Genomic DNA, 20449 nt, shown 5'->3' with positions numbered 1-20449 from the left:
AATATGATCTGATGATTTGGTCGTTAAAAAATGGATAATAACCATTTCCTAGTTTAAAAACCTGCTGATTTTCCTTAAAAATGTTTTCAAAGATTTAAATGTTCAAAAGAACAGTTTACGACAGATAAACCCTTTAGCGACTCATGTCGTTTGTTAAATCAATTTTGAAGTCAATCAGACGTTTAAATCGGAGCAATTACCACTACTTGTTACAAACAATTTAGACTCTAAGAAAACAGAAGTATAGGCCAATTTTACTTGAAATTACTTAGGTTTTCGAGTTGTCCTGCAGATATTCGCTGGGTTATCGCTGCGATAGAGGCGAGTCATCGAAAAGCGATTGTTTTTTTTTTAAAATATTGCTACACTACACTAGAAATAATCTGCTTGAATAAATTTAATTGCACTCTTATTCGTTGAAGCAATTAATCGAAAACCAGCTTTCCAACGAACCAATTGTGTTATTGGAAAAGAAAACTTCCAAAACCCCAGGAGCAAAGACTAACAACTGTTTTCTCTACAAAAAAATGCTAAAATTTTGATCGGGGTGGAAATGTATTTTTCGTTAACAAAATCCTTTCTGACAAAAAATAAGTATAACCGACTAATGTCGGGGAATCGCTCTCAAATGACTGGACTGTTGTTGGCTTCGTCGTTAGCTGAAGTTTGGGAGGATAGCTTTAGCTAAATTAAAGGGGCGTGGGGAGAGCCTGTGGTGTCGTGAGCACAGAGCGGGGAAGGGGCTCAAACGTGCTATGTTACAGGGTCGAATGAGTCTCCTAAACAGGATCCTAAACAGGATGTCTCCTAAACAGGATCGGTGAATCGTATACAAAGAGACTAGATAGTCGTGAGGCACTAAGAGTACTTAATGCTCTCTGGGCGCTACCTGTTTATCCCACTTCTGAGGACGAAAAGTTAAAAGCTCACATGAAAAAAACGGTCAATTTAAAAAAATCATATTAAAACCCCAAAGGACTAACATAATTGCTACAAATTTCGCGTGCCAGCAATTAAACAGTTCAAATAAACTTTATATTTTAAAAATTATTCCTATTTCAAATTGAGGCACTCTTCTTGAGATTTTGCAATAGCGATGATTCGCCCAAGCGGTTCTATTAAGCAGCTGCAACCGTATAATTTGTCTTTTCGTATAGAACACAAAAAACTTCAAAATCTTACCAAAACTCAATCCTGCAAAAGTTTGTTTTCTTTGAGTTTGCAAGGAGAAATTCACGATAAACTCCAAAAAATAAAAAAAAAGTCTGAATAAAATCACTTCTGTACCTTCGAAATCTTTGTCATAAGTATTTCAAGCATTTTTTAAGCATGTTCAGTATCTGTTTTGATTATGAGTGTTACCGTTTACTTTAAATGGTTTTACTAGTTAACACTCATAATCAAAACAGATACTGAACATGCTTAAAAATGCTTGAAATACTTATGACAAAGATTTCGAAGGTACAGAAGTTGAATAAGCATTGACATGAGAAGCAGCACTTCAGTCTTAAATTACACGAGAATAGGTTCCTTCAATTGCCATACCTGGTTATGCACAAAAAATTACAGTGATATTTTGTATGAATATTAATCGGGATCTAATGAATACTAAATATTTAAAGGTTATATTCACTATAAAAACCTAACAAAAGGTATACTGATTCTCAACCAGCTAAAAATCTTTTCTCGTTACCTTTTCCCTTTCAATGGGGACCTTTAAAACGCTTAAAAAATAAATTTAAAGGGTTTGTTGAATAAAGCTTGCATCGATTTGATTACAGTTAATGTGCCTTCAGAAGTCTTCTATTGAAGAAAACAAACGCTTAAAAGTCGTTACATTTATTGGGAAAAAACGTTTCAAAAATCTTGGCTCGCAGATTAACTTGAAGAACAATTAAATATCTCATGTGTAATGTCAGAATCGGCTTTCAATTTTTCTAAAACAATGGAACAAATTTTCAGTTAATTTTCTGAAACGTCTGAAACAAAAAATATTAGATTAGCTCTAAGCTCCCTACAATGAGCTGAACAATTGCGAAACTTAATTTCACTCAGAAGCTTCAAGCTACTGAAGAAAAGAAATGCTTAGAATCCGTTACATCTTCATAGGAAAAAAAGGTGCTACCAAAATCTGGGAACCTTAGAGCAAAATTTTACGAAGAAAAATTTAACATCTTAGGACGAATACCTGCTGTCCCGTTCAAAATCAATCAACGGGCCTCATCTCTTCTCTTTTAGCCTTTCTTGATCAGATTAAAAATCAATTATTTTTTACCACAAAACAAAAACCGTTAAATGAATACGGTCGCACAAAAGCAGTTTAATACTGTCCGAACACAATCAAATCAACGATTATCGAAAAGTTAATTTCCGGCAGCTTTTGGAACAGTAAAATTAATTTTAAAAAACTGCACTTAAAAAACAAGTACTTAAGACCCTCAATTTTTTGAACTCTGCATCCAACATACGGAAATTAAAGATGTTAAGGAAGAACAAATTGACTCTAATTTCTTTCTGTCTAATTCACCTTTTCAAAAAATTTAACTATCAGGACTGACGACTATCAAGATGACGGTTGAGAATCTCCAAAAGCAAAGACAAGCAATTGTTTTCTCTACAAAATTGGCCAGCACTTTTGATTTGCTTGCCGAGGAAATGTATTTTCCGTTAATTAACAAATTCCTTTTTGGCAAAACAATAATTAACTGACTAACGTCGGTCAAGCTAGCTAAGTGCTTCGTCATTAACTGCAGTTTAAAAGCTGGATTTAGCTTAATTAAAGGGTCAAACCTTTAAAAAATCTGACAAAAACCAAAAGCAGTAAAATCAGCTGAAGTAACCAGTAACATTCAGAAGCAAAATAGATACTGAACAAAGGAGCTTGAAAATCATGAAATACTTATGAATAAAATTTCAAGGTAAAAAAGGAAAAAAATTGACGCGAGAAGTAGCACTTCATTTGTAAATGACTACAAGCGACGAGAAGTTCCTTTACTTGCGATATCTAAGCTGGTTATGCAAAAACACTAACAGTTACATTTCGTATAAATAATAATCGGAAGGTGTAAAAATATTTAAAGACTATATTCAAAAAAAGAAATAACTCCCTTCAAAATGCAATAATTGTTTTGTATACGGATGGCTGACTCGCTAAAAACTGAAAAATACAATTACAAATATTAATGACTCGGAAGATCAGATCTCACGTCTCGAGCTTATTTGAAAAAAAAATTCAGTGTTCGCCTAATTTTTTTTTCGCTTGCTAAAAATAAAATCCATTCTCCAATTTCCATCCAATCTCAACACAAGCATTTTTTCTTCATCTTGCACCTCTCAACCTGAGCAACTGAAGAAAAGAAACGCTTAGAATCTGTTACATCTTTATAGGAGGAAAGGTGCATCCAAAATCTGAGAACTTTTGAGCAAACATCTCAGGTCGCATACCTGCTGTCCCGTTCAAAATCAATCAAGGGGCCCCATCCCTTCTCTTTTATCTCTGCCCTTTTCAACTAATGAATTTGATAAATTTAAAAAACAATTGCTTTTATTTCAATCATACATAAATGAATACGGTCGCAAAAGTAGTTTAAAGTCCAAAAACAACCAAATCAACCATTGTAGAAAAGTTAATTACTGACAGCTATTTGAACGATAAATCTTTTAACTACGCTTTAATATAACGCTCAGGATCCTCAATTTTATGAAATCTGCATCAGACATACGGAAATCAAAGAAACTTTAAAACATACCCGGCAGATTGCCGGAAAATAGCCGCCGTTGATTCCAATAAGCATGATTGGGATTGAAAGAATAGAAGGTATCGAAAAAAAGATTTTTGTACAAAAACATTTTTTAAGTCCGATTTTTTTATGGCATTTCGTAGTTGAACATACTTCTGTTTCTTAGAGAGAGGCTACAGGGGCTACTATCAATACCAATAAGCATAAGAGATGGTAACTAAGACTTATAGGAACGACGTTCAAATAGCGGGCATCTAAAATTGGGCTTTATGGGTTTATCCCGTTTCTATTTCTGACTTCAATTTTTTATACTGACTCTGTTCATTTTGAAGTGCTTTGCTGAGCAACTGATGTTCAAATTCATTTTTAGCAGAATGAGAGAAGAGAGAAACTAGCCTAGAAAAGTCAAAAGGATTTCACGCAAAATGCTGAAAAGGCGGCAAAAGGGTAAAGCGAAAAAAATCGACGAAGTAAAAAAAAATAGGAGCGCTATAATAGCCGGCTGAGAAGATGAGGGCGGCTATTAAAAATCAACTGACCAACGTTGCTCTGAAATATAACACTGAAATTGCTCTGAAATTATTCTCAAACGACCGACGAGCGATTGCCTTCGGTAGTACCAAGCTGGGGCTGAGATGCAAGCATTTGGAGGGGGTCAACTGATTGGGATATAAAGTTCGGAGGGCTGGACGAGAAGGGGGTCCAAACCGCCAGGTGGAGGCTGCGGGGCTGTGATTGAGCGGAGGGTCAAATTCCATAGATTAAGAACCGCCCTACACATGAAATTGTTGCCTCAAAATGCCCTCGAGCGTTACCTGTTTATCCCGTTTTTGAGGACGAAAAGTCAAATGGGTCGAACGAGAAATCGTCAAGCGAAACTCGCATTCAAAACAGAGCCAGTAGAATACCGGAAATGACTCGAAGTAATAAGATCTCTAAATCAGAAACATCAAAGAGAAAGAATCGAGGTTTTACCTATATCAGAAACATAAAAGAGAAAAAATAAAACCCTAAAAGAACTTAAGTATTTTGAAAACACAGACACCATTTTTAGTGGTGGTGGGGGTTAGGTAGGTAGGTAGGAGGGGGGAGGGTAGATAGAGGGGGGTAGGAGGAGGGGGAGGGTAGATAGACGAGGAGAGGGTAGGTAAGTGCGGGTGTGTGTGAGGGAGGGTATGTAGGTTTGTGGGGAAAGGTAGATAAATGGGTTGAGGGTAGGTAGGCTTTATGGTGGGGGTGGGTAGGTGGGAAGGGGTGTAGGCAGGATGCGAGTTCTGTAATTGAGATAGGGAGGAGGAAATGTCATGGGAAGAAAACTTCTCAAAATAACATTCCGGCTTTGAACATTACCAGCAGTACCTAATCACTTAAAGCTACTGTTGAAGTCTATTGTTCATTCATACTGTTAAAGCAACTTCTAAAGTCCATTGTTCGAAAACAGAAGTCAACGTTCTAAAACAGAAGTGAATGTTCGAAAAAAAGTCAGAAGTACGTCATGAAAACTTGCTTCAGCTAAAAAAAACCTGTAGAATCCTAATACTCGTCTTGGAGTCGTTAAAAAGACCACATGACTAATATAATTGCATCAAACATCGTTTGAGAGCAATTAAAAAGTTTAATTATCAACTATCAGGATGACTGTTAAAACAAATAAAAAGGAAACCATATTTATGAACTGCTTTTGACAGTTTCTATGAGCTGTTTTTGAAAATTGAGCTCACGATAAAATTTTCTTCAATTACCTTAGGAGTATCTCTTGAAACTTTACTGTTCTTTTACTATCTTATGCTATTTGTGTTTTTCAACCTCCATCCAATGGCAAGTTAAACAGTCTGTTCATTTGCAGATTGCAATCTGTTCAGTATTGTCTTCTAACCTCGTAGGATCTTCCGTATACTTCATCTGTTTAAACTCCTTTTCCTCTTCCTCCATGCTCACTGTATGTCTCTTCAGTTGCTTCACGCGCACCTGAACAATAGATTCCAACATGTTTGTAGAATTACACAAAATATAGCCTACTAACCTCTGACGAATTTCTCTCAGACGACAGCCGTGGGGTTGCCTTTGCCTGTAGCTAGTATAAAAGTAGGGACGCCCAACTCACTGAAGAGATGGTGGCATACAACGGGGGCGGGGGGGGGAGTGGAAAGTGGCTGAACAAGGGCAATCAACAATCAGCATCTAAGGTGAGCCAAATACTTAGCCGTTTAAGGCTCTGAGGAAGATCTACAAGCCAATTTAATGGCCTCGGTTTCATCATTTGATCACATTTTTATCACTCAAAAGTAAAATCGATCGTACGCAAAAGTCATCACCTGAATAATCTGTAAAAATACCAACAGGCCCGAAAAAAATGCTAGAAACTTTTCTGAGAGCAAAAAAAAACATAGCTGGCAGATTGCCAGAAAATAGCCGCAATAGATTCGTAGATCGGCAGTCTAAAAAAACAGTAAAAAAGACAGACCAAAAAAATTCGTCTTTTCATTGAAGGCTGATCTGTTATATTTTGATTAAATATCTGTATAAGTTATTGCTGCCTCTATTAGCTGATCTCAAATAAGCTTCATTTAGAGTGATACACGCCCATTTGACCTTATCTCTTTGAATTAAAGTAAATAAAAGCCAATTTCAAAGTGAGGAAGTCATTTTTGAGAGTGAGGTAAGTCAAGTGTGACCAAAAATTTAATCACGCGCATGAACAAAAAAACTCGCTCCACTAAGAGCGAAAAATGACGTCACACATGCAATTCAGTTGAAATTGCATGAACGAATGAACAAAAAATGGCTGTGACGTCATATGGTCGTAACAAAAATCATGACGACGAAATAAAAAAAAAACCAAGAGAAGGCCAATAATAGCCTCAGCTATCGCTGTGCGGCTATTAAACAATACACATTGTTCGTTTCTGCAGAGATAATAGAGATAAGTTGCCAATATACAAATACATTCTGGATCACATGTAGAAACATAACCGACTAACGTCGGGCGAATTGCTCTCAAACGACCGGCGAGCGGTTGGCTTCGTCAGTAGCTAGCCACGGTCTAGTGAGGCTAGCTTTAGATTAATTGAAGGGGCGTAAGGTGAGCGCAGCCGAAGTGCAATAGTGGATTGGGAGGACTGATGTGGGCGCGGTGGGTGAGTGAGGGTGTGGGATCAATTTCTAAGAACCGCCCTTCACACCATAAGTATAAGTCTCCAAAACAATTTCTGTTAATCGCATACTTGAAGACTAGTGGGCTGAACGGCTCTAAGGGAACTTTATGCAAACTGGGCGCCACTTCTTTATCTCGTTTCTCAAGACCAAAGTCAACTGGGTAAGACGAAAAATCAGCCAAGCGAAAAATTGAATAAAAGACAAACAGGATTAATAATTGCTACAAATTGCTTTTCAGAGCAATTAACAATAATTTCCTAAAAAGTGCAAAAACAAATTTTATCCAAAAATTACTAAAACTGGAGTTAATAAATATTGATCATTCCACTAACTCTAGAAACTATGCAGCAGCTTATAAAACCTTGTAGGAGGTCCCAGGACCCCTGGTGCCGGAAAAAGTTCAAAAACTTGAAAAAATCGCAAATAATTTAAAAAATTGGTTAAATTCGTGATATTAAAATCTTGAAAAACATTCCATCACGTCTATAAATTATGCAGCAACATATTATCAAACCCTAGAAAAAATTCCGTGGCTCTTGGGGCTAGAGAAACCTAAAAAATGACAAACAATTTCAAAAAAACATGAGAAAGTTGCAAGTTTTATAAAAAAATAATTGCTAAAACTTGTTATATTAAAAAGTTGAAAATTAATCCCTGACCAACAAAAATTTTCCCGTAACTTATTATCAAAACCTAACCGATGTTTTCTGACCCTTTAAGCTCAAAAAAAACCTGAATAATGACTAAATGTCAAAAAATTGCAAAAAAGGCGAAAATTGAAAAAAAAAGATGGCAAAAACATTCCTTTACATCTGGAAATTATACAGTAACCCATTTGCAAACCCTAGAGGAGGTTCCTTGGCTCTTGAGGCCGAAAAAACCTAAACAAACAAACAATTTTAAAAAACTTGAAAAAAGCAAGTTTTATCAAAAATATAAAAATTTGTGACATTAAAAAGTTGAGAAACTATTCCATGGCGAATAAAAATTTTTCAGTAACTTATTATCAAACGCCTTAGGAGGTTTTCTGGCTCCTGGATCTGGAAAGACCTGAATAAGGAAAAAATGTCAAAAAAATAGACAAAATAGCACGTTTCGTCAAAATAAATGCTAAAATTCGTGATGTTAAAACGCTGAAACCACACTACTAAAAACTATGCAGTAACCTATTATTACAACCTAGAGCAAGTTCCTTGACACCTAGTGCGAATAAAACATAAAAATCAAAAAATATCAAAAAAGTTTCAAAAAGCTTGAAAAAAATTGTGCAAAATAGTAAAATTTCCGTGTTTTTAGCGAGCGCTTGTTCGTCAGCTAGAAACGGGGGGGGGGGGGGGGGGGGTGCACCCAGGGCTATTGGGGGAGCGGCAACAGTGGGGTTGGGGGGTAGCAGCGCACGGGGGTGGGGATGGGGCAAGAGTGGGGGGGGGTCAAGAGTGGAGGGGTCTTCAACCTCTAAGAAACGCCCTTCATACCATAAGTTTAAGTCTCCAAAACAGTTTGATCTGAAACAGAGCTGAAAGGCTCTAGGAGCACATAATGTCCGCTGGGCACTACCTGTTTATCCCGTTTTTGATGACGAAAAGTCAAAAGCGTCAGACGAAAAATTGGTCAAGCGAAAAATAAGACCGACAGGACTAATATAATTGCTACAAACTTCGTTTGAGAGCAATTAATAACAGATATAGAAACTAACTTGCTCATGTTCCTCGGCATCTTTCATCATTTGTTTCCGCTTTTTCTCTAGTTCTTCTTTGCTCAATTTGGGAGGAACGTATGCACCTTTTGAGAATCCACTACTTCTACCACTTGACTTAATAGATTCGTTTCTACGAAAAGGATTCAAACTGCCTAAGCTAACTGTCTGATTGCGATCGTCTCTGAAATTTTTGCTGTTCAATTCTTTATGTTTTGAAGACGTTGACTGTGAAACCGCACCTCCTCCCGGTGAATTAGACCTGGATCTTGACCTCGAAATTCGGTGCCGTTTTGATTCTTTGTTGATTTCTTTTGTGACTAAATACTTCTTTGCTTTTTTAAGAGGACTGTTTGGTTTGGACACTGATCTTGAGCGATGCCTTTTATGTGATCTATGCCTATCATGGCTACTGTATGTTGTGCTGTTCTTCGTATATTTGGAACTGCTTACTGACCGTGATCTATGTCTGTTGCTGTTGATAGTTTCCTGGGGTCGTTTCCTTTCAACTGGAGATCTGAACATAGCCAGTGATAGTTTTCTTGATTACATAACTTCAGATTAATCAATATTAAAATATCCCTCCTCTTCTTTACCCAAATTTTTTGCGGCTAACGGCAGCTAAGTTTTTTTTCCAGTGGAATTCAAAAAGCGTGCAGCTAAGCACTTAGAGAATTAACTCAAAATAACTGAAATTCCCTCATGCCCACTTCCAATTTATCTGTCGCCAGTTTTTCGGGATGACCTACCCCGTAAAAACAGATATTTGAAATAGTCAAAAAGGCTGCGTAGATTGTTTGCTCCTCAGAAAGGAAGAAGATCTCTCACTCATGATTGACCGTATGAAAATTGCACTGTTGGAAAAGACTGTTGAAAGAAACTTAAAATAATTTCCTTTTTGCAAGACTATACAAGATGATCGGCAACTGCAAGATCATGCAAGATTGTCGCCTTTTCTTTGAGACATCTTACGGCATAGCAATGGAAGTTCCATTAGGCGGAAGAACTTAAAAAGAAGAAAACAAGAACTTATTCGATAACTGAGATCACAAACCTGGATCGTAAACCTGAGCTGTTTGATCGCGCTTCTCTTTTCCTTTTGATCGCGCTTCTCTTGATCGCGTTTATTGTGTTATCTCTCTCAATCGATTCCTCTCTCTTCTTTTTACTTTTCTTCTTTCTCTTTTTTCCACCCGATTTGTCCTCATCTACCATCTGCATCAAGTACGTCTTGAACTTCTTCATCAATACTGGATTGTCAACTACCTGAAACATATTCACTCAAGCTAACAAGCTATCGTCAAATAGTTCCCGAACTAATCGGATTGAATACTTTAACCGAGCGAAAAAAGTAAAATATATTGCTGATGAATCATTCAAAATGGGCGACGAAAATATTAAAACACTTAAAATTTTAACAGCCAAAAAAAATGAACTAACTTGCCAAAAAAATAAATTCCAATAGTGGTATAAACCAAACCAAAACTGGACTTCCTGAAATCACCTTAACGAAAACATAACCGACTAAGGTCGGAAGAACTGCTCTCGAACGACAAGTGGGAGCTCAAATCTATTGCAGCCTGCTTCAGATGTAAAAATAATACTCAATTTCGGCGCACATCTCATTTGGGTTTCAGTAGTAACTTTTCGCCACTTGCGTTCAGCTGATTAAAATTGAGAGAATTTAGATAACGCAAAACGAAAAAGTCGCCCGAAAAAAGTCAAACCGGTCACGCGAAAATTTTGCATAAAAAACATTGCCGGTAGAGTACTAGAAACAACTCGAAGACTCGTCCAATATACCTGCTAACCTAACTTTACTTAAAATAAGAAATATCAAGGAAAAGAAATAACGAAGAAATTAATAACCTAATGAAACTGTAGACATCGTTTTAAAAAAAAAATAGTACAGCTTTTAGATTTGGGTAGGCAGACAGGGTGTAGGTGTGTGTGCGTGCGTGAGGGGTGGTTTTTTTGGGAGAGGGCGCGCTAGGTGGTCGGGATTAGGTGGGCGCGCGCCTAGTTGGAGGGGGATAGGTAGGTGCGGAGGGGTGAAGCTGGACGATGTCTGTAGTTTGAATAGGTATAGGGAGAATGTACTGTTATGGGAAGAAAATTTCTCATAATGACCTTTTCACACTGAGTATTACTGGCAGTTCCTAATTTCTATTCGTTAGTACCTAAGCTACTGTTGAAGTCCAGTGTTCGAAAACAAATCGACGTTCTAAAACAGGTCAATATTCGAAATCAGTAGTCAAAAGAAGTCAATGTTCGAAAACAAAAGGCAAAAGTTCGAGTCAAGAACAAACTTGCGTCAGCTAAAGCAAAAAACCTGTAGAATCTCAATACACCTTTTCGAGACGTAAAAAGACCAACACGTTTACTATAATTGCTTCAATTTTTGTTCGAGAGCAATTAAACATGTTTCATTACAGTGAGATTATGCTCTTTGTAGCGGTGGATCTGAATTGTCAAAAGGATAACTTCAATCCCTCTAGCTAGCAACCGAATATCTTCGAAACTTCCGATATCTTCACACCAAAAATGTCGGCAACCTTCAAGTCTTGGAAGATTCTGCAGCAAGAAATGATTCACAAATGGGGATGAATTGTTACAAAGTACCTAAAAACATTGACATAGGTAAAGGTCAGAGCATAAAATTCACTGAAAAATGGTGACCCAGCATAGATTCTCACTAAAATGTCGATGGAAAGAGTCGTGGTGTATATATACATCACCTAAAAGATGTTTGTCTAAGTTTGCTAGGCAAAAACGGCAAATGGTACATACTTAGTCGCGTAAGCGGTCTCGCATGCGTTTTAGCTAAATATCAAATAATTTTGTTCTTCCCTTATCTCGTGCATATAGGCAACGTGTCTAATATTATATCCCTCTTTTCTAAAGCTATATCCGTTGGAGCATGCTGGCGCAGCATTAATTGAAAATGACCGAAGGTAATATTATAAAAATTAATCGCCAAAAAATGGGAACCTCACTCTTCATCCCCATCGTTGCAAAAAAGCTGACTCACCGAACAAACTATCCTACAAATATGTTCCTTTATAGCGAGAAAAAGAATAATTATAATAGATCACATTCAGATAGCCAAGTTATTCAGTCTCGTTTAGCCGAAGAGTTACTGGATTAAACAACGATTGTGGCAAAATCAAGTTCCTACATTTAAGGGTAGCATTCAGATTTTGTTACTTTGGCTCCAGCCATTTAAACTGATGGTTCGTAACCAGGCTAAAAGGGGAATGGTGTAAAAGCTAAGACCAGAAGTACTCTCGTCATCTAGATTTCTGATTCGAGGAGTTAAGCCAAAATGGACAAACGCGTGCGAGATCACTGATTAGGGGTTGCACGTACGTACTGTAAGACGTTTTTACCTTGAAAAAACTCGGAGACAACCATCTTTTTATTTTTTCTATGCACCGTATCCAAGACACCCCTCAGCGACCATATACCTGTTTTAGTGAAGTATTCGGCTCTGACTAATTGCCTTTGTCATCGTGCACTCATTGAGAAAACTATAGATGTTTGTCCATTACCTGTTGGATACTCTTCCAAGACTCCAAGGTCGTCGTTTCTTACAGTAACAACGTAAATTTCGGTGAAAATTCAAATTCTGTCAGGCAAAGAGAAATACGCCAATAATTCCATTAATTTTCGTTTGAGACAAACTAATCAGGCAAGGGTGAAGCTCGAAAACCCTAATTTAAAAATGTGGAACAACAACATGGCCCAGAGAATTGCTCTACATATGATCCTAAAAAATTTAAATATTTCGCTTTATAATCAATTGCTTTCTATGAGCAACTAAAGTTGTTTTGTAGATAATTATGGACGCACGAAATTATCATTAAAACTGCTAGTTCAAACTACTTCCTCTCTGATTATTTTGTCTGATGGCAGAAATTTTAAGGTTTTATTACAACTGTTGCTATTAAACATTTAAACTTTTAGCAGTGAACTGTCGCCACAAGAGTTCATCTGCTGAAACTTACAAATGATTAGAGAAAATAAGATCACGCAACACGGAAAACTCAAGTGCGTAAAAGTCATCGAAAAGTAAAATTCTGTATAAGACCGACACGTTTAATATAATTGCTTCAAACTTCGTTCGAGAGCAATTAAAATTGCTCCAGCGATTCATGATCAAAAAGTGTTCACACAAAGAAACTGAGAAGCCCTAAAGTTACGAGGCGAAAAAAATTTAACAGCACGAGCTCTCAGGCAGACTCTCGCTTCTTTAAAAAAATAAAAAGAATTCCATTAGTCAATTCTTGATGAATTTTAGAAATTGCAATTTTTCAAACCATTATACTTAAGGCTTCTTTCAATATTTCTATCATTTCAATTGTGTTCTTCATCATTGCTGATCGTTGGATACTCTTCCTAAATTTCACGGGCGCCGTTTCTCGAAGTCAACGTAAAATTAATTCGAAACTGCGAACTCAGTCAAGCAAAATAATTCCTTAAAAAGAATTTTAGAAAACGCAATTTTTCAAACCATCATACTTAAAGCTTCTTTCATTATTTCTATCATTTGAATTGTGTTTTTCATCATTGCTGATCGTTGGATACTCTTCCTAAATTTCACGGGCACCGTTTCTCAAAGTCAACGTAAAATTAATTCGAAACTGCGAACTCAGTCAAGCAAAATAATTCCTTAAAAAGATACAACCATAATTGCTTGAATCTTCGTTTAAGAGCAGTTAATCAGAGAAGTATAAAAGTGGTAACTCAAAAGTGAAACAACTACGCCCAGAGAACCGCTCTACATATGATACTAAAATTGCTTTATATTGGAGAACTATTTTGAGATAATAGGAACGTATGAAAGAATTTTTAGTACTGCTACTTCAAACTACTTCCATTCCAACTTTTTTGATGGCAGGAAAACTCTACTCCCATTTGACTTCAAAAATCATGAAAACGTGTGAAAAGATCTCAAAACATAGCCGCAAGAGTTCCGGAAACAATTCGAAGAGTCGTCTCTCTGCAAAAAAAAATCTTTTCAAATTAACTAGTATTTACTAAAGTCACTACTAAAACTTTGAATGATAGCATATTTTTCGAAATTTGGAAAAAAAAGCCCAGTAAACCAACTAAAAAATGAACTAAAAAAATGAAAAAGTCCATTACTCTGGTATTAAATACAAGCAAAAATTACCACAAAAATTGTTCTACGGAATTGGAAACATCCAACTGCTCAAGCGGCAAAGTGCAAGCCATGTTGTGCTGTCAAAATTTTCTATTCTTGGAGAAACATTTAAAAACTGCAACTTCCATAATTTTCTTATTAAAAATACTAATTTATAACATAAGTGTCATCATTTAATAAACAAATAAACCTGAAGCAGTAGTTTTTGTTTTAAAACTCCCAATCAAAAAATGTTCACAATAAGAAACTGAGAAGCCCGTATAGTTAAGAGGTAAAAAAAACTAACCGCAGGAGCTCTCAGGCAGACTCTCGCTTTCTCACAAAACAGAAGAATTCCATTTGTCAGTTCTTGAAGAATTTTAGAATTTGCAGTTTCTCAAACCATCATAATTAAGGTTTCCCTCATTGTTTCTATCATTTGAATTGCGTTTTTTATCATTGCTGATCGTTGGATACTCTTCCTAAATTTCACGGTCGCCGTTTCTCAAAGTCAACGTAAAATTAATTTAAAACTGTGAACTCAGTCAAGCAAAATAATTCCTTAAAAAGAAACAACAATAATTGCTTGAATCTTCGTTTAAGAGCAATTAATCAGAAAAGTATGAAGGTGCCAATCATCATAATTAAAAAGTGGTAATTCAAAAGTGAAACAAATACGCCCAGAGAACCGCTCTACATATGATACTAAAATTGCTTTATATTGGAGAACTATTTTGAGATAATATGAACGTATGAAAGAATTTATAGTCCTGCTACTTCAAACTACTTCCACTCCAACTTTTTTGATGGCAGGAAAACTCTACTCCCATTTGACTTCAAAAATCATGAAAAAGTGTGAACAGACCTCAAAAACATAGCCGCAAGAGTTCTGGAAACAATTCGAAGAGTCGTATATTTTGTCTGATGGCAGAAACTTTAAGGTTTTATTACAACTGTTGCTATTAAACATTTAAACTTTTAGCAGTGAACTGTCGCCACAAGTGTTCATCTGCTGAAACTTACGAATGATTAGAGAAATTAAGATCACGCAACACGGAAAACTCAAGTGCGTAAAAGTAATCGAAAAGTAAAATTCTGTATAAGATCGACACGTTTAATATAATTGCTTCAAACTTCGTTCGAGAGCAATTAAAATTGCTCCAGCGATTCATGATCAAAAAGTGTTCACACAAAGAAACTGAGAAGCCCTAAAGTTACGAGGCGAAAAAAAACTAACAGCACGAGCTCTCAGGCAGACTCTCGCTTCCTTTAAAAAATAAAAAGAATTCCATTAGTCAGTTCTTGATGAATTTTAGAAATTGCAATCTTTCAAACCATTATACTTAAGGCTTCGTTCAATATTTCTATCATTTCAATTGTGTTTTTAATCATTGCTGATCGTTGGATACTCTTCCTAAATTTCACGGGCGCCGTTTCTCAAAGTCAACGTAAAATTAATTCGAAACTGCGAACTCAGTTAAGCAAAATAATTCCTTAAAAAGATACAACAATAATTGCTTGAATCTTCGTTTAAGAGCAATTAATCAGAAAAGTATGAAGGTGCCAATCTTCATAATTAAAAAGTGGTCATTCAAAAGTGAGACAACTACACCCAGAGAAGCGCTCTACATATGATACTAAAATTGCTTTATATTGGAGAACTATTTTGAGATAATATGAACGTATGAAAGAATTTATAGTCCTGCTACTTCAAACTACTTCCACTCCAACTTTTTTGATGGCAGGAAAACTCTACTCCCATTTGACTTCAAAAATCATGAAAAAGTGTGAAAAGATCTCAAAAACATAGCCGCAAGAGTTCCGGAAACAATTCGAAGAGTCGTCTCTCTGCAAAAAAAATCTTTTCAAATTAACTAGTACTTACTAAAGTCACTACTAAAACTTTGAATGATAGCATATATTTTTCGAAATTTGGAAAAAAGCCCAGTAAACCAACTAAAAAATGAACTAAAAAAATGAAAAAGTCCATTACTCTGGTATTAAATACAAGCAAAAATTACCACAAAAATTGTTCTACGGAATTGGAAACATCCAACTGCTCAAGCGGCAAAGTGCAAGCCATGTTGTGCTGTCAAAATTTTCTATTTTTGGAGAAACATTTAAAAACTGCAACTTCCATAATTTTCTTATTAAAAACACTAATTTATAACATAAGTGTCATCATTTAATAAACAAATAAACCTGAAGCAGTAGTTTTTGTTTTAAAACTCCCAATCAAAAATTGTTCACAATAAGAAACTGTGAACCCCGTATAGTTAAGAGGTAAAAAAAACTAACAGCAGGAGCTTTCAGGTAGACTCTCGCTTTCTCAAAAAACAGAAGAATTCCATTTGTCAGTTCTTGAAGAATTTTAGAATTTGCAGTTTCTCAAACCATCATAATTAAGGTTTCCTTCATTGTTTCTATCATTTGAATTGCGTTTTTCATCATTGCTGATCGTTGGATACTCTTCCTAAATTTCACGGTCGCCGTTTCTCAAAGACAACGTAAAATTAATTCGAAACTGCGAACTCAGTCAAGCAAAATAAATCCTTTAAAAGAAACAACAACAATAATTGCTTGAATCTTCGTTTAAGAGCAATTAATCAGAAAAGTATGAAGGTGCCAATCTTTATAATTAAAAAGTGGTAATTCAAAAGTGAAACAAATACGCCCAGAGAACCGCTCTACATATGATACTAAAATTGCTTTATATTGGAGAACTATTTTGAGATATTATGAACGTATGAAAGAATTTATAGTCCTGCTACTTCAAACTACTTCCATTCCAACTTTTTTGATGGCAGGAAAACTCTACTCCCATTTGACTTCAAAAATCATGAAAACGTGTGAAAAGATCTCAAAAACATAGCCGCAAGAGTTCCGGAAACAATTCGAAGAGTCGTATCTCTGCAAAAAAAAATCTTTTCAAATTAACTGGTACTTACTAAAGTCACTACTAAAACTTTGAAAGATAGCATATATTTTTCGAAATTTGGAAAAAAAGCCCAGTAAACCAACTAAAAAATGAACTAAAAAAATGAAAAAGTCCATTACTCTGGTATTAAATACAAGCAAAAATTACCACAAAAATTGTTCTACGGAATTGGAAACATCCAACTGCTCAAGCGGCAAAGTGCAAGCCATGTTGTGCTGTCAAAATTTTCTATTTTTGGAGAAACATTTAAAAACTGCAACTTCCATAATTTTCTTATTAAAAACACTAATTTATAACATAAGTGTCATCATTTAATAAACAAATAAACCTGAAGCAGTAGTTTTTGTTTTAAAACTCCCAATCAAAAATTGTTCACAATAAGAAACTGTGAACCCCGTATAGTTAAGAGGTAAAAAAACTAACAGCAGGAGCTCTCAGGCAGACTCTCGCTTTCTCAAAAAACAGAAGAATTCCATTTGTCAGTTCTTGAAGAATTTTAGAATTTGCAGTTTCTCAAACCATCATAATTAAGGTTTCCTTCATTGTTTCTATCATTTGAATTGCGTTTTTCATCATTGCTGATCGTTGGATACTCTTCCTAAATTTCACGGTCGCCGTTTCTCAAAGACAACGTAAAATTAATTCGAAACTGCGAACTCAGTCAAGCAAAATAAATCCTTTAAAAGAAACAACAACAATAATTGCTTGAATCTTCGTTTAAGAGCAATTAATCAGAAAAGTATGAAGGTGCCAATCTTTATAATTAAAAAGTGGTAATTCAAAAGTGAAACAAATACGCCCAGAGAACCGCTCTACATATGATACTAAAATTGCTTTATATTGGAGAACTATTTTGAGATAATATGAACGTATGAAAGAATTTATAGTCCTGCTACTTCAAACTACTTCCATTCCAACTTTTTTGATGGCAGGAAAACTCTACTCCCATTTGACTTCAAAAATCATGAAAACGTGTGAAAAGATCTCAAAAACATAGCCGCAAGAGTTCCGGAAACAATTCGAAGAGTCGTATCTCTGCAAAAAAAAAATCTTTTCAAATTAACTGGTACTTACTAAAGTCACTACTAAAACTTTGAAAGATAGCATATATTTTTCGAAATTTGGAAAAAAAGCCCAGTAAACCAACTAAAAAATGAACAAAAAATGAAAAAGTCCATTACTCTGGTATTAAATACAAGCAAAAATTACCACAAAAATTGTTCTACGGAATTGGAAACATCCAACTGCTCAAGCGGCAAAGTGCAAGCCATGTTGTGCTGTCAAAATTTTCTATTTTTGGAGAAACATTTAAAAACTGCAACTTCTATAATTTTTCATATTAAAAACACTAATTTATATCATAAGTGTCATCATAAAATAAACAAATAAACCTGAGGCAGTAGTTTTTCTTTTAAAAATCCCAATCAAAAATTGTTCACAATAACTGAGAAGCCCGTACAGTTTCGAGGTAAAAAAACTAACAGCAGGAGCTCTCAGGCAGACTCTCGCTTTCTCACAAAAAAGAATTCAATTTGTCAGTTCTTGAAGACTTTTAGAATTTGCAGTTTCTCAAACCATCACAATTAAGGCTTCCTTCATTGTTTCTATCATTTGAATTGTGTTTTTCATCATTGCTCATCGTTGGATACTCTTCCTAAATTTCACGGGCGCCGTTTCTCAAAGTCAACGTAAAATTAATTCGAAACTGCGAACTCATTCAAGCAAAATAATTCCTTAAAAGAAACAACAACAATAATTGCTTGAAACTTCGTTTAAGAGCAATTAATCAGAAAAGTATGAAGGTGCCAATCTTCAAAATTAAAAAGTGGTAATTCAAAAGTGAAACAAATACGCCCAGAGAACCGCTCTACATATGATACTAAAATTGCTTTATATTGGAGAACTGTTTTGAGATACTATGAACGCATGAAAGAATTAATAGTTACGGCACTTCAAATAACTTCCATTCCAATATTTTTTTGATGGCAGGAAATTTCAAGGCCTTTGACATAACAATTCTGTTGGCATTAAACATTTTTCAAACGTCAAGAAAAAACGTTTAAGCGATGCGTGATTAAAAATACCCAGCAGAGTGCTGGAAAATAACCACTGTTGATTCCCATAACCAAGATTGGGATTGAAAGAAGACAAAATGAATTAAAAATAAATGATTTTTGTACACAAACAATTTTAAAGTGCAAACTAATTTGCTGTCATTTTCGAGCAGACTCCTGTTTTGCTGTCATTTTCGAGCAGACTCCTGTTTTGCAGTGAGATAAAAAAAATGCCTAGCATCGATGCCAATAAGCATTAGAGCTGGTAACTAAGAACAAAGTTTGAGTACCGGGCATATAATATTGGGCTTCATGGGTTTATCCCTTTCTATTTCTGATTTGGTTATTTGGTATTACCTCTGTTCACTTTGAGTTGCTTTGTTGAGCAGCTCCTGTCTATAAACACCTTAAGCAGAATGAGAGACGAGTGAAAATAGCCTAGAGAGCTCAAAGATTTCACGCAAAGTGTTGAACCAGCTGTGAACCAAGGTAAAGCGAAAAAAAATTCTATTCGACGAAGTAACAAGCACAGCAGCACAAGTACTGACGAATAATTCCAAGAATTCTCTTTGACTAAATAAAACTAGACCTAGAACAGACTATGAGTGAATTGCTAAAACTATTACCAAAAAAAATCAGATCAAAACAATTTAAAAAAACGGAATATCAATGTCAAAATGCCGCATGTGAACAAAACAACACTAGGGACAAATTTGTTTGCAACAAAAAAATAAGCCAGAAGGGACTGTGAATGGTTTGGGAAACCATTTAGAAAAAGAAAATCCGGTCAAAAAAACAGTAAAAATCGAAGAGAAATTGCCGCATCTGAACAACAAAACCACTAGCGACTTTTTTCGCTCCAATTCCTGTTTCGGCGTGAACAAAAACACTACTCCAATATGGTTTCAAAAATCACAAAAACGTGAACAGATCTCAAAAACATAGCCGAAAGAATTCCGGAAACAACACGAAGAGTCGTCTCTCTGCCAAAAAACTCTTCAAATTAACTAATACTTACTAAAGTCACCACTAAATCTTTGAAAGATTTATTTCAAAATTTTTAAATTAGCCCATTATTTTCAAAATTTTTAAATTAGCCGAGTAAACCAACTCAACTAAAAAAAATGAAAAAGTCCATTGGTCCTGTATTTACTAAAAGCAACAGTTAATACGAAAACTGTTATACGGAATTGGAAACATCCAACTTGTCAAGCGGCAAAGTGCAAGCAATGTTATGCTGTCAAAATTAATTGTGAAAAATACTTATAAGAAAGATCAATATTCAAAAGCAAAAAGTCTGATATTACCAACAACTGGCCCTATGAAAAATCTCAGAAGAAAACTTTCAACTAAAATTTTCAACAGTGAATCTAGCAAAAACTCAGCGCTATATTGTTTTTAAAAACAAGCTGCAAAAAAATAAATTGAAAATCCAGACTAAGATTATTAGTTCAAATTAACAATTTTAAAACTAATAAAAGCAGGGCCAAATTATAGACCCTAAGAGATTGTTGTTAATATACATGCATCAGTATTGAGATAACAGACATTGCAAAAGAGATAAAACTAATTCGCATTTTCTGAAAAATAAAAAAAATAGGAAATTCTAATTAAAAATCAAATTGAAAACCATTAAGATTTAAAAATTGATTTGTCATTATTAATGAATCCAGGCTCAAAAATTTGCATACTCATCTCCCTGTTTCAATAAAAAAAACA

General features: G+C 35.3%; 1 protein-coding gene across 1 annotated transcript in view; it reads right to left on the bottom strand.

Annotated features, from left to right (window-relative positions):
* Positions 1–20449, bottom strand: part of LOC142336140 (uncharacterized) — a 483861-nt gene that overhangs the window by 1903 nt on the left and 461509 nt on the right. Inside the window, exons 4-6 of the mRNA XM_075384723.1 lie at positions 9647–9858; positions 8593–9109; positions 5617–5708 (exon numbers count right to left, since the gene is read on the bottom strand). Coding sequence (XP_075240838.1) covers positions 5617–5708; positions 8593–9109; positions 9647–9858 — 821 coding nt within the window. The remainder of the gene's footprint in view (positions 1–5616; positions 5709–8592; positions 9110–9646; positions 9859–20449) is intronic.

This window comes from Convolutriloba macropyga, chromosome 3 (assembly GCF_964194025.1).
Source record: "Convolutriloba macropyga chromosome 3, txConMacr16.3, whole genome shotgun sequence".
NCBI classification, from domain to species: Eukaryota; Metazoa; Xenacoelomorpha; order Acoela; family Convolutidae; genus Convolutriloba; species Convolutriloba macropyga.
The sequence above is the reverse complement of the archived record's forward strand: the minus strand, read 5'-3'. Positions and strand labels throughout refer to the sequence as shown.